General features: G+C 42.2%; 1 protein-coding gene across 1 annotated transcript in view; it reads right to left on the minus strand.

Annotated features, from left to right (window-relative positions):
* Positions 1-554: 554 nt before the first annotated feature.
* The window catches only part of LRPPRC (leucine rich pentatricopeptide repeat containing), a 172,945-nt gene continuing 158,036 nt past the window's right edge, over positions 555-15,463 (minus strand). Inside the window, exons 32-38 of the mRNA XM_077282385.1 lie at positions 14,980-15,184; positions 10,683-10,807; positions 8,856-8,971; positions 4,609-4,680; positions 3,339-3,423; positions 2,272-2,414; positions 555-744 (exon numbers count right to left, since the gene is read on the minus strand). Coding sequence (XP_077138500.1) covers positions 667-744; positions 2,272-2,414; positions 3,339-3,423; positions 4,609-4,680; positions 8,856-8,971; positions 10,683-10,807; positions 14,980-15,184 — 824 coding nt within the window. The 3' untranslated portion in view covers positions 555-666. The remainder of the gene's footprint in view (positions 745-2,271; positions 2,415-3,338; positions 3,424-4,608; positions 4,681-8,855; positions 8,972-10,682; positions 10,808-14,979; positions 15,185-15,463) is intronic.

Genomic DNA, 15,463 nt, shown 5'->3' on the forward strand with positions numbered 1-15,463 from the left:
CATGGAAGCAGAGGACTCCAGAAGACAAGATGAGAACACACCTTTAACTAAATGGAACCACTGATGAAATCATTGTTTCCACGTCGAAGGTGTCCACAGCCTTTAGGATCTGAAGCTTTATTAGAAAAGTAATGAACACGCACCTATGTACTGAACAGTTTGACACGGGGTCAGATCTTAGTTATATCTATGACGATAGCTTGAAGGCATAAGACACGATACAGAACACGTGTTATTACTCTTCTAATAAAGCTCCAGATCTTAAGGAATGTCCTGGTTCTGTAGCTTTGTTTTTTGTTGTAATGTCCCAACACATCTGTGGTTCCATGTACAAGTTCACACCGGGCTTTGTTGGATGATCTGGTTGTTGTTGCTGAAGGCACACTTGTTTCCAGAACTAAGAAAGCAGCCTGCAAAGCAAAGGCCTATTGGAAAGCCTGTTGGAGACACTGCACACTTACCGAAAAACTGCTGCGTGAAAGTGGCCGGTTTTACGCAGCGGTAACATGACAGCTGGGGAATGTCAGGGGGCAAGACATGCAAAGTACTCAAGCTTAGGTCTTGGATATTTTAATGAATTATCACTGATCGGTCACATTACAATTTACAACGGGAAACAAAATACAATAAAAAACAAAAACATTGTAAAAATGCAAGATAAAAATATCATTCTTCCTTCTGCAGCTCCTCTTTGTCTTGTGACAGCTGCTTCTTCAGCTGTTCCTTATAATATTCTACGGTTTCCTACAAAACATGTTATCAAAGTTTTACAAACCGGAAATTAAACATTGCTAGTACCTGCACTCCATTCATTGTCTATGGGACTTGCAGAAATCGAGCAAAGAGCTTGGGAATCTCTGAAGATCCTACTAGTCAGACCCCAAGGAATCAGTACGTTAACCCCTATTATACGGGTAGATGATAACGTTCAATCTTGGTAACAGACCTTTAAAGAGGTTGGTAGTTACTTTATTGATGGGCTATCATTAGGACAGGTCATTAATATCTGATCGGTGGAGGTCCGATACAACCGGCAACCCCGCCAATCAGCAGCGGCCAGAAGGTTCTTGGATAATTCCATAACACAGCAGTTCCATCATTGCAATAGTGGTGGAACCTGGGTCCTGCAGGTGCACCCCTAGTTGACGTGAATAGGTGGTGGATCTATAGCACCCAATGGAGATGCTGTCAACCGGCAGCATTTGAGAACTTCTGTCCGTTTCCGGTAACAGCTGACCGGCAGGGAGTGCCTGGTGGCGCACCCCCAGCAATCAGATATTGGTGGCATAGCCTTGTGGATAGGCCATCAATAAAAAAGTAGAGGCCAACCCATTTAATGACATTCTCCTCTAGAAGCTTCAGTTATGGGAGAAACTTTTTCCTTAAAGGGCATGTGTTGGAACCAGGCACAATCTTGAAAGAATCTCTAAGAACAGAGACATATAGAAGAACACGTAGGTCTCGTGCACAGAACAGTCGGCTATGTGAATGAGCCCTATGGGATCGTAGGTTTATTTGATTTGTGTGTGAAGAGCAAGAAAATCAGAATTGTGGGAAGAAAGAGAAAAACACAGATAACAGTCAGGAAGGGACTGACATTTTCACTACGCAAAGTTTAGCTCTTCTTACAATAAAACACAACAAAAAGAAAACAAAAAAACAAAAAGAATAAAATTTGTGAATTTAAAAAACAAAACAAAAACCACAACAAATGTCGTGTAAAACACTGGGATCCACTATCTAACTTTGTATAGACGGGGCTTTTGAATGTCACCGTTAATCTACATCTTCATATCTTGGGAACTTCTGATTACCGCTTCTTGCCAAGAATTGAAAGCTGCAAACAGCCTCTGACAAAACAGATTTGTTGTGCCCTAAAACCGAGCTACGTAAAATGAAACACCGCAAAACAAAAGCAATTAGTGGTCAATAAATAGAAAGGATTAAAATCACCTTTCAAGCTCCAAGATGGAGAGAAAGCTGCCTCCTCGGAGGACATATACCTTCAGCATGACCTGCAGATGTGAGCGGCTGATTCTATCTCACGCTTTTAACACATTAATCCACAGAAGGTTATCGACTCCCAAAAGTATAACTAAATTAATCCTGGAGCTCGGAGCAGCGAGCACTTCACATGCACACGGCCCGTGGAGGATTCTCACACAAGATTTAATCCCCGTGTAATTAAGTACCCCACTCCCCAGACCGTGGTGTTCTGTTTATTACCAGCTCGTACGACGGAGAGGTACGGGTAAATTAGGAAGTACTCACAGGGGGCTCAGAGAATGGGACAGGCTTCCCTGCACCCCTTAGAAGGACTGCCAGTCGTTTTAGGAACAAGTCATCTGGATCAATGTGTTCGGCTTTGGTTTTCTCATACAAAGCGACTGCGGCATCAACCTCCTTGTTCGATTCTAGAGGGAAATTTTAGATTAAAAAGGCGCCTCGATAAAACGGTCAAGTAAATTACTGACGGAAGAAATGTGGTGTCTGGACTGTTCACTAAAGTAAGCTACAAAAAAAAATTTAAAGTAAAAATGTTCTGTTGGATCACATACCATCTTTCTCGAAAAGCTCTAGAGCCAGTCTTTTCCTTGAGCTAAAGCTGAGCTTTATTTACGGTAAGTCAATAGTTTTGAGCTGCAATACCAGATTTAACCTATGGTCAAGAGTGACGCAGTTTTTGGATGGGCACTACTGCACAAACTAAAAGGGTATTATGGTCTAAGCAAGTTATCTGCTGCGGGTGATAACTAAAAGTTTAGCCCATCACCAGAATGGAGGACCATAATAGAATAGATCGGCAGGTCACGCATGGTCCCGATACTCCAAAGTCTAACGGCCAGAAGATAGGACAGCTGCAACGAGCTTTATTTCCTTCATTAGTGCCATATACATTAATGGGGCACTAGCTGAAGTTCTACCCAACTCCTTCTGGCCATAAAAGACTGTCGGGAAGAAACCGTGGACACAAGGCCCCCATTCTGGTGACCAGTAGAACATCAATATCACCCATCCAGCGCATAGGTGGTTGTCCAAGATTTGACCAACTTGGCAGAAATCAGAAAAGGTACAAAACTGATACCTTAAACTCATCTGCTAATTGCCCCGTAATGCCAGTGCAATCTCTGGTGGACATGTTAGTCTTTACGGCAGGCCTGAAGTGATGATTTCCCGAGGCCTCACGCCATAAGCCCTGAAGGTTGATTTCAAAAAGACCGGCAGAACCACCTGAGAAACCGCAATGGGCCAATTACCAGGTGGGTATACGTTTACCCTTGCCTGACCCCTTTAAACTTTTGACAAGCTGCAATAAATCCCATCTCGATGCCATTTACCGTAGTCCCTCATCAAGAAGCTGTAGTGGACTTGCTTGTAATATGGATCAGAGAGTAAGCTGATCAGGCGAATCGTTTTATCTTCCTGTAGATGGAAAGAAGAATTTATTAAACTGCATGGTAAAGATATACCCCACATGCAAGACTGCAGGGCCCAATGCTAAGGGACGAGGTCTTCAACCTTGGGTCCTATTAACCAGGGAGGAAATGGTCGTCCTCAGTGTGCAGGACTTGATGGGCGCCATGTAACAACATTTATCTCAATACTACTGGTAGCTAAATAATGATGGGGCAAAAAAATGGGTTTGATCGCCAAGTCTTCTGACCCAACCTAACTGCCTGGAATATATGGCCATTATCGCAAGTCAGGGGAGGCAGCATTCGAGCCACGTCTTACAATGTGGGTGCGGTCCGCGTTTCACAGATTTGTGAAATCAGCCTTAATAAATTTTATTTAAAGGGAATCTGTCACCGGGTTTTTGCTCTGTAATCTAATAGCAGCATGTGGGGACAAAGACCCTGATTCCAGAGATGTATCACTTAGTTTACTGTGTGCAACAGTTGTGATCAATCAGTTTTCCCTGCGGCAGATCTAGCAGAGCTCAAATACTGAGCTGTGTATAACTCCGCCCACACCACTAACCAATCAGTGATGGGGGCGTGGATGGACAAGGAGGCACGAGACACCTAGTCCTGTAGAGATAATCTCCTGCTGATAAAACACTGATTTTATTGAAAAAGCAAATAGCCTAGTAAGTAACACAGCTGAAATGAGGGTCTCTACCCTTACATTAGTCTGCTCTCAGATTACATAACACAAACCTGCTTACCAATTTCCTTTAAGAAAACGGCAGCATTTTCACAATATCTGTGCCAGTCTGGTGGTCCGAGCACCTCCACTTCTGCACTGGTTTCAACAGAGGAGTTTCCTTCCCCTCCTTTTGTCGGCATGTGACCAGTGACGCAGTGATGGGGGCTGACTAGCTCATTTTACTAAACCAAACCCTTCTCAGGTTATGCTTTGTCATAACCAAGGTGGAAGGGGAGGCTCCCGTAATGGTGCAGGTATCGTCAATACATGGCTTTAATTTTCTCCCTCTAAACACCATGTTTTTTGGGCCCTTGGACGTTGCAAAGTTATAATAAAAAACTAGAGATAATAGCCTCAGTGGTGTTAAACAGTCATCTAACAGAAGACAAAGAAAGAAAAAGGAAAAAACAACAAAAAAAACCCAAACACATTGCATAGATCGCTAAACCCAAGACGTACCTCGTTCCGTCCCAACTGCCTGATAATATGGCGGCCCAACATCGCTCTCTGCTCCGCAATTGCAGGGCATCTCTGTAATACAGAGAAAAACATGGATACATTGCAGGAAATAACACAAAAGAAACAAAATGTAAAAAAAAAAAAAAAACACCACCACAAATGGAGAAAAATAAAACAATGCAAAACGGGAGAAAAACATCATGGCAAAAACGGTGTAATCACAGCGACGGAGCGCACTGCAACCAGTAAAGCTCAGCCTAATCATGCCGATCTGTCATAAATACGTCCTTGGCGCGGTGTAGGTTTGCTTAAAAGAAAAAAAAATAAATAAAACCAAGAAAGGTTTAGGGACTGAAAAAGAAAGACGGGAGGGGGAAGGAAGGAATTCTATTCATCTCCAATTATACTGCCAAGCATTCATAAGTGAGCTCGGGATCATAAGGTTAATTATACATTTAATAAGGTGTCAGGGAGATAACTTCGTTTCTTTAAAAAAAAATTAAAATGTACAAAGCAAGTTCCCTTTAAAGTATAATTACCTACACTTATGCATACAAAAGGACTGATTTCAATCTGTTTTATAAAAGCTTTTCAATGCAACAGACAGTTCTTAACAGAGAGAGACAAAAGTTATAAAGTTAAAAAAAAAAAAAACACAACAAAACTTTACATGACAAGCCTGAAAAATCAAGTGTCTGCGCTACACGGCGAGGTGATGTACAGTCAATCACCGCAAGACAATGTTATATACACATTATTACACGCGCTTTAATAAGACACTGTACTTTTCTTCGGCACCAACGATCTACTGTAGCCGCTCATTTAATGGGGATCTCAGGCTATAGGCGCTAAGGAGATACGGAGGGGCTGGCAATTTATGGGTCGTTTAGACAGGGATTGAGGGTCTACTTTTAGGATTGCGGGGGTCTGATCCAGCTGATACTTGGAGCTGTAGCTAACAGCAGAACGTCCACAATGCTGCACTGAGCAGTGCTGTTCCAGCCTCTCCAGTGGCGACTCCTCCAGGTATTGACTGCCAAGGGTGAGAACCCACTGATCTGAATGACCAACCTAAAGGTGCATGCAAATGGCCGTATTTTTTGCATAAATGCAATAAAGATTTGTGTTATTATGTTATTTTATGGAGCTGTGCACGTCAGATTTTGTCCAAAGGAAAAAAAAATAAAAAATCACTGCATGCCAGAGTTTGAGCCGATATTCGGATAACACGCAAGTCGATGATTCCGTGGAAAACATCGGCCCACACTTGGATGACCTCTGAGGGCAGTCCAAATCCCACAGACTGATCGAATAGGAGAGATGGAGAACTTTTTCTATTATCTACTCATCCGAGAAAATCAAATCACACACTGATCAATCAACCTGATTCTCTAGGATCAGCAAATCCATGGCAGTCTGCACCTAGCCTTAGAATAGGTCACTTAAATAGACCCATCTCCAAGATCCTATCCCAATATGTAGTAGGTGTAATAGTAATATTAGTAAAAATACACAAATTAGAAATGCAGTATAGTTCTTCTGATTCGCTATGTTGCTTACCCCATGTGCAGGGCATTGCAGTAGCTTAGGTATCAATGGTAACTATATGAGTGGTCGTAACTATGGATACATAAGCTACTGCAATGCCCTGCACATGAGGTAAGCGACAGATAATCAAAAGAACTATACTACAATTCTATTTGGGGGTATTTGCTACATAAGAGGGCTAGATCTTTGAAATACCCTCTTTAATATCTTAGTTCCAAAATCCCTTCAATTATTTCAACTTGTCGACAACTTTAAATGTTTCTAATTGCAAGGAACCCTGCGACTAAATGAAATTTAAAAAAAAATAAAAATGTGACCTTGTAAAATAATTGGCAGGGCGATAATATTTTACAAGTGGCTTTAAATGTGGAGAAAAAAAAAAAAACATGAAAAAAAAAAAAAGTTGCTGCAGGAAAGCTACATTTTACCATAATTTGTGACTTTTCTGCAATTGAGGACCATGTTCGGCCTCCCCCTTGGAGCTCTGGAGAACACGTCCATGCTGTCCCTCCTCTGATCACATATTACCGGCGGTCCCGTCATGATGAGCAGCAGCCGGGCCTGCTGTGTACGGTGAGGGCAGGAGCGGCGGTTTTGCTTTTCTTTTCCGGCTTCCAGCTTTACCAGCTGCTCGGCATTTAAGTGAATATACGGCTGTTTACTATTGGAAATTGGTAAGCGGCCTTAATGTGACCCGGGGGGTCTATAGAAGCCCGGCAATGTGCAGGCTCACTGTGACGGCCACCTGCAGGGAAGCGACTCCCCGTCTGCGGCTGTTTGTGTACACTGCCAGCGGCAGGTCTCGTCCCCGACCGCTCCGCACGCACTTGGCTGCGCTTTATATTTAGCACTAAGTAAAATGGGATGAATGCCGTCGGATCGCTTCCTGACGATTGCTAATTTTTGCAGAGAATGTCGGCAACTGGGAAGAGCCTGCGTTCCTCATTTAGCATGCGAGGGCGAAAAGTAAAAGTGGATCGTAATAAGCAATCAGCACGTGAGTGTGTGCAATGCTCATACAGTACGAGGCAATATTGCATCCCCTTTAGCATCTGGCCCGGTGACATGCCGCTCGCTGCTTGCGGGGTGCACAGAATTTATGCCTATTACTGGAAAAAAAAAAAAACAACAAAAACAGAGTGTACAGTGATCCCCTCCCTGCGCAGCAAGTGAGGGCAGAACCACATTAAAAACCCAATTCCTAAGCAAAACAGGGGATCCCAGGTACCACATCAATCTACGTAAGGCACAAATTTATAATGTCCAATGGAGCATGTCGTAATTCACATACCAAAAAAAACAGGCACCCACCGGTATAGTGAGACCCTCCGTACAGTTCTAAATTAATAAAGAAGCTCTCCTCCCATCAACATTATTATCCTCTTAATATATTGCAATCATCCTATTCTATAGCACTGTGTACTTACAATTGCTCATTTTGCCTTTCTACCACGCTAATTCTACTCTTTTCCATTAGGTCTATGACATCACATGATTAATAACCGACTAGCTGAATCCTTCTAAGCTCCATGTAACAGGAGACCTATTTTCCCTGCATGAGTCATCACTTTAAAAGTTCCTGGCAGGAGAAGGAACAGCTGGGTCAGGAGGGGTTGAAGAGGGGAATGATAAATGCAGGGAAAAGAGACTTCCTGTTTCTACATAGAGCAGAGAAAAGAGAAAAATTTAAAGGAAACCTGTCACCAGTTTTAGAATCTATGAACAAGCGCCACAACCTTTAACTGCACTCATTTCCTCTTCATGTGCTTTGATCCTTTTTCTATAGCTTGTTTTATCTGCCACTCCCTGAGACTGTACATGCTTTTTCCCCTCTCCATGCTATGGAGATCTGTGTACAACTATGCCCCCCCAACGACTGCTGTTATCTGTAACATTGCAAGAAGGAAGGAGCAGCGCTGGACACTTATTTCAATGGCGCATAGGGTTTTATTCTCCGCGCAGGCTTAGAGTCAGACAAAAAGGTGCAGGGACGTAAGTGACAAAACAAACTGGATAGATAACGTTTCAACCCTTTACTGGGCTTTATTAAAAAAAAATCGCTGGGTTTAAGATAGGAAAAGAGCGCTCCCTTTTTAAAAAGTACAAAAAAAACCCCCAAACAATGCATATTTGGTGTCAACATGCCCATAATGCAGTTTTTGCTCATCCCACCGTACAAAGTTGTACCTATCCCTTAATGGTACCAATACTACAGTTCATTATGCAAAAAAAAAAAAAAAGCCCCAATACTGCTGTATAAATGGGAAAAAAAAAAAAATCACTGTAATCCTAACAATCAGTACTATAGAACTTTTGTTTTTATCCAGGGACAATGAATGCCATAAGAAAAAGCTATGAAAAACAAGACCAAAATTGCTGTTTATGCTCATCCAGGCTGACAAAATAAAAAATTATCAAAAAGTTGTATGCACGCAACAAAGGACACATAACAAAATTACAGCTTGCTATAAATTATTATAGCAAGCTGTAATTTTCTTGTGTGTCCTTTGTTGCGTGCATACAACTTTTTGATAATTTTTTTATAAAAAAAAAAGCTCTTCTAACACAGATTAAGGAAAAATAAAAAACATTACGGATAGAGTATGGAAATTATATGGCAAGCACAACCCCATGGGGATACAGAGAGCTCTGGTCAACTGCACATGGGGGGAAAAAAAGCAACATGTCCTCTTACTTACCTGTAATAGATGACTGGCTTCTTCGTCTCTTCCCATTCTGACATAATTTACAAAGAGATCCGTAACGGGCACGTAGTTTGCAAACTGGTTGGCCATTCGCTCTGCCAAGATGCTCACTGCCACAAAAGAGATGGTGCATAGATAAGTAATGTGCAAGAGTAAAGGTTTTCTCTATGTGCAGCATATTGGCTCAGCTTTACTCTCCTCCACAGTAGGGATTTTTCTTGGTAAACTATTATAGATAAATCCAAAAACACCAAAGATGGACATGCTTAAAGGGTTTCTTCTAAAATAGAAACCAAAAATAAATGAAGATGTCATTAGAAATTAATTCTTAAATATCCTTAGCAAATCACATTTTTTTGTCTAGGGTGGTAATCAACACACACACACAAAAAAAAATAGTCACCTTCTTGTTGAATTAACAAAAAAAGATCTTATAAAATAGATAGGACGAGAGCCTGTGAGCACGTGCAGTAGGAGGCTCCTTTGGAGTGATCTAAAGATTGCTTACCAATACATGGTATAGGTTATCTTTGGGTCATGAAAGCTGCTCAGCATTCAGAAATACCAGGAGGATGGCAGTGTGAGCAGCCTCTTCCTACCTCAGCACTCCTGATATCTCCAGTATTAGATGGGACATACATGGAGAACAACAGTGTGAGCAGTCTCTTCCTACCTCAGCACTCCTGATATCTCCAGTATTGGATGGGACATACATGGTGCACAGCAGTGTGAGCAGCCTCTTCCTACCTCAGCACTCCCGATATCTCCAGTATTGGATGGGACATACATGGTGGACAGCAGTGTGAGCGGCCTCTTCCTACGTCAGCACTCCTGGTATCTCCAGTATTAGATGGGACATACATGGTGGACAGCAGTGTGAGCAGCCTCTTCCTACCTCAGCACTCCTGGTATCTCCAGTATTAGATGGGACATACATGGTGCACAGCAGTGTGAGCAGCCTCTTCCTACCTCAGCACTCCTGATATCTCCAGTATTGGATGGGACATACATGGTGGACAGCAGTGTGAGTGGCCTCTTCCTACGTCAGCACTCCTGGTATCTCCAGTATTAGATGGGACATACATGGTGGACAGCAGTGTGAGCAGCCTCTTCCTACCTCAGCACTCCTGGTATCTCCAGTATTAGATGGGACATACATGGTGCACAGCAGTGTGAGCAGCCTCTTCCTACCTCAGCACTCCTGGTATCTCCAGTATTAGATTGGACATACAAGGTAGACAGCAGTGTGAGCAGCCTCTTCCTACCTCAGCACTCCTGGTATCTCCAGTATTAGATTGGACATACAAGGTGGACAGCAGTGTGAGCAGCCTCTTCTTACCTGTGCACTCCTGGTATCTCCAGCATTGGATCAGATAGACAAGGTGGACAGCAGTGTGAGCAGCCTCTTGAAGGAATTTTTATAAAATCATCACTAGAGGACAAGTAAACCTTCTACCACCATGTGGTCCTCCATATTTATGACATCAGTATAACCAAATCCCAATCACACTGTGCATAGGCAGAAAGCCATCAATCAGTGGTGTGGGTGACGTTCTACAGATACCAGCATTCAGATTAGTGCTAGATCTGCAGCAGATATAACAGTGATTTTATCAAAATGACAGCAAGAAGCCCAGTATGTCAGTATGTGATACATCGATGGAATCAGAGTCTCTGCCCCTACATCATGACAGATTCCCTTTAAAGCATGGAAACCATCTACATCTAATATTTAACGCTTCCTTGTGCACTGAACTTCAGATGCACATATCACAAAGTATAAGCGGAACAAACTATCACTAGTCTTACAAGCACACGTACATTTTTCCAGGGCCTCTTCCATGTTATTCCTCAGTAACTGGCTGATCAAGAATGACGAGTGTGTCTTCTTAGGCTCATTTATGCACATAGACTCCATCAGTGAGATCCCCTCTTCAAAGTTTCCACTAAAAACAAACAAAACACGAAATTCATACAAGACCGTGAAATGTTTTTACATAAATCATCAATGATCAGGATACCTTGGGACATGGGATATTCTTGATCATCTTCATGGAAAATGGGCATAGCCCCAAAATTGGAGTGCAATGTCCCTTCATTTGTCCATATATTAACAAGTCCCATTTTTTTGTGTAAATTTAGAGGTCTACTTAAGCCAAAAGCACCCACAGAAACAGCGCCACATCTATCAGTGGGTTGTGACTGGTACTGCAACCTAGCACCATTTACGGCAGCAGGATCATCATGCCCTTCCACAAGTGGTGGGTAGGAGGTGCTACTGTCAGGTATCATGGCCTATTCTAATTATTAGGATAGGTGCACAGTACCCGGCGAGCACCTGACGGATGTAATATCAGTGGCGCCAATGATTGGAAAGTGAAAAGTGACAGATGACCACTTTAACATAGGCAAACTGCAATTCCAAAAACAGCCCATGATCCGGCGAGGGCGCTATAAACCCTTTTTTTTCCTAATCCTGGACTGCTCCTTTAAGAAACGAGGGGGCAGAATGATGTTTAGTGGAGCAAGACCCCAACCAACATTGCCTTTCCCTCGGAGTAAAACTGACTCGCTAACTAAGAAGGTTAAAACTGTAGATGCAAAAAAAAAAAAAAAAAAAAAAAGGGAAACATTAATGTTCAATATTCAATAAATAATGTAGGAAAACTACGTCTACCTTTCTGGTACTATTGGATAAAATATTTAGCGGCAGCACTTTCCTGCACGACTGTCCGGCTTCATTCAGAAACTGATAATAAATATAATTTGTCTGCGGCACTTGGGCGCTTTCCATTTTATCCTGCGAGGACTGTGCTAATAATTTAATATGTTTACAACAGGCGGGTGTATATATATGCGTGCAGCAAGCGTGCCGTCTGCATAACGTGGGATGACAACTCCATTTGGCAATGGCTCGGCTCTGCTCTCAGCCGCTCTACCTGCTCAGATGATGAGGCCATGCAAGAATGGTTTGAGAAAAATCAGTGATTCTGCACCTAGCAAATGTAGCCGGCGCTGTAACTCGTCATGGCGTTCCTGTACTTATTGCAGGAACTTTTAAGATTACCTTGTGGCTTTTAATATAAGGTTATACATTATTACTACTTGATTTAAGTAAAGGGCACCACATCGATAAAGAAAATGAGTTATTTTAATGTCAGAATTACTGCTCAGTAACCCTTTGCATGCAACTCATCTAAGGGAGAGCTTAGGTTGTATTATTAGTAATGTTATTAATGGCTGTGTGACGAATATTCTGCCACGTCCATTGCAATTGTGCAAATCATCAAGATCTGCTGCTGGCAGCTGCCTTTTCAAATGCTGACCAATTGCGTCTCAGATGTGCTTGATGGGAGGCAAGTCAGGAGACTCTGCAGGCAATGGTAGCACCTCAATGCAATGCACGATACTCACAGTAGGATGAGCAACATACGACTGGCTGATCACATTGTTCGGGTATAGATGTGTAGTGATGTCAGCTGCAAGGAGAGAGTGATTTGTGTGCTCTTTCCAGCAATAAAGTGATAGAGGAGATCAGCAATGTCAGAAGCGAGGAGAGAGTGATTTGTGTGCTCTCTCCAGGACCGAATTGATAGCAGGGAAGATGAGCAATGTCAGAAGCAAGGAGAGGGAGATGTGTTCTCTCTCCAGGACCGAATTGATAGCAGGTAAGATGAGCAATGTCAGAAGCAAGGAGAGGGTGATTTGTGTGCTCTCTACAGGACTGAATTGATGGCAGAGGACACTAGCAATGTCAGAAGCAAGGAGAGTGATTTGTGTGCTCTCTCCAGGACCGAATTGATAGCAGGGAAGATGAGCAATGTCATAAGCAAGGAGAGAGTGATTTGTGTGCTCTCTGGGACTGAATTGATAGCAGAGGAGACTAGCACTGTCAGAAGCAAGGAGAGAGTGATTTGTGTGCGCTCTCCAGGACTGAATTGATAGCAGAGGAGACTAGCACTGTCAGAAGCAAGGAGAGAGTGATTTGTGTGCTCTCTCCAGGACTGAATTGATAGCAGAGGAGACTAGCACTCTCTCCAACACTGAATGGATAACAGAGGAAAGGAGCAATGTCAGAACAGAGGAGAAAGTGATTTGTGTGCTCCCTCCAGCACAGGAATTGTGATCACAAAGATTTAACTTCACATAGTGATGTTCATCAACATTGGTATGGCAGTAATTTTAAAAAGTGGGTGGAACAGTGCATAAAGACATTAAATTACGGAAATTGTGCGTGGAGTGCCTTTATCCGCAGGTTACAAAACAAACAGTTTTGGGGAGCAACAAATAAACAGATTTAAAGAAATGTTTTTTGTAATTGTTGCTCCATCTGCTACAAGGTTGTGTGGCTAGTTTCAAGTGTGAATTAGGGGTGACAGACTCCCTCTAAAGGCCCATTTACATTGATGGATAATCTGCCAGAAAATCAATTAGTGCTCATTTGCTCAATTTTACACGGAGTCATCACTGGCAGTAGGTGCAGACGAATCATCATGGGTGCCATTCCCAATCTTCATGTAGGTTTATTAATGTTGGCAGTACAGAACGGTGTAAAAAATGAGATCAATGACAAATGTGTGTTCACTTGATTGTTGGACAAATTTGTCTAGACTAATGGTCCGAGAACAGCACCGCCAATCAACCTGTAAGGCTTGGCATAACAGGAGAATACAAGAAAAGTAAAATAAAGTACGGTAAATGTCTAGTCCATTTAGTATCCAGATCTATGGAAGGAAATCACATGATAAATCGATAGGGGCGTAACATAGGAGGTACAGGGGTTGCAATCGCACTTCAGTCCAAAAGATCCCTTTGGCCCATATTAGAAGATTAATACTATTAAGGACCCAAGAGATTTGGGGGCCACATACCACACTGACTATCAATTTGGCTCAGTGAACAAGTATGCATTCACTTTGTGATTACTGCAAGTATGCGATCCGCATACATTCAGACTAGACGTCGCTGGTTTTGCTCAATTCCCTTGAATTGTGAGAGGCCGCCCATGTCTAGTCAGCATGTGACCTCAAGCGCAGAAATTGGAATACTTGCAGTCACGAGCTCGTCGTTCCCACGGATTGCACGCCTAGAGAATTCACAAGTCTGCAGTCATACTAAGGCCGGACAACCCCTTTAATATGAATACCATTCCCTAAAATAGATGTAAACATTCTACTCTCCGATATCGAGGAGTTTACATTCTGCATCACGATTTAATTCCTGAATATCTTCCTTATGTCAACTATGTTTTCTACCTAACCTTGGTTAAGGTCACATCTGTAAAAAAACAAACAAAAAAACAAACAAAAAAAGGAAAAAACAAAATAAAAACTCAAAACTACCCAGATGATCACAAAAGGAAGGCAGGAAGGGAAAGCTTTCAATTACTGCCAGGTCTCCATTACAGGACTCCATTTAGTATTGTCGCAGCAATTTGATGACAAGTATCCTTGTCTATTATGTCTATCAATCTATACTGCCAGGTATTTGTCAGAAAAAAAAATTAGGAGATCGCTTTCTATTAAGGAAAGAAAACCATACATTATTAGACAAAAAAAAACAAACAAACTCAAAGCAAGTCAGAATAGCAGATTTCTGTTCCTGAATGACTATATTCCCTGAGTGTATCATTTCGGGATCCTCTTCGAATGACACATTAGGGATCTGTGCAACTTACTTTTCTCCTTATGGAGATCTAGCAAATAGAGCAATGCACTTTGGGGAAAAAGTATGCAAAATAGCTCCTTCCTTTAGGTAGACGAGAACTGCATTTATAGTGCCACCTAGTGGCTTCCTTGTAAATCATTTACCTTCTGAAACATTTACAATGCAGCCTGAAGAAAGGACTAGATTTTATTTTTTTATGGTTAGAAATAATTTTGCCAACTTTCTCTTTAAGGAGACACAGTAATAACCATTTTTACTACCGGAAGTTTCAAATTAGCTGTGGCATGGGGTCCTTTAAACCATCTAAAGTCCACCACATACAGTTTTTTTTTTTTTTTTTTTCATAGGACTTAAAAAAAAAAAAAAAAATTACAACAGTAAAAAGCACAAAGGAGCGATATCTCTTACAATGCGGTGTGGCACGCGGCCCGACCCGATGCGATGCACTTACTTTTTCAGATGGGCCAAAACTACACAGGTGTTCAGACTCTCTGGCAGCACTTCAGCGGCTATTTTGTGGCGCTGAGTTAACTCCTTTATCTTTTCAAGGCCTGGCACGTCTCCATTCAGCGCGAGAGCATTGACAAGTCTGTTTAATGAGGAACGCATGGGCTTGCTGCCATTTTCCAGCATTGTCTGCAGAGTGGCTAGTGCATCTATTGAAGGGGAAAGAACGGCACAAAGATAAAAAAAAGTAAAAAAAATTAAAATAAAAAAATAATGCTGGAGTAATCACAGATCACAAGGGTTGCAAAACAGAAGAGACAAGCGGACGAGTGATTAGAATTTGCTCTGTTGTTTGTCATATTAGCGACTTGCAGAAAAATGTCGTGTGCGCTCGAGATTAGAACTTAATGATGGAACTGGCAGAGCATGGGGCAAGCTGCTGAGGAGGCAATATGGCATTTCTGTTCCCCACCCCACCCCCCACACCG

The sequence above is a fragment of the Ranitomeya variabilis genome, chromosome 2 (genome assembly GCF_051348905.1).
Source record: "Ranitomeya variabilis isolate aRanVar5 chromosome 2, aRanVar5.hap1, whole genome shotgun sequence".
Classification (NCBI taxonomy): Eukaryota; Metazoa; Chordata; class Amphibia; order Anura; family Dendrobatidae; genus Ranitomeya; species Ranitomeya variabilis.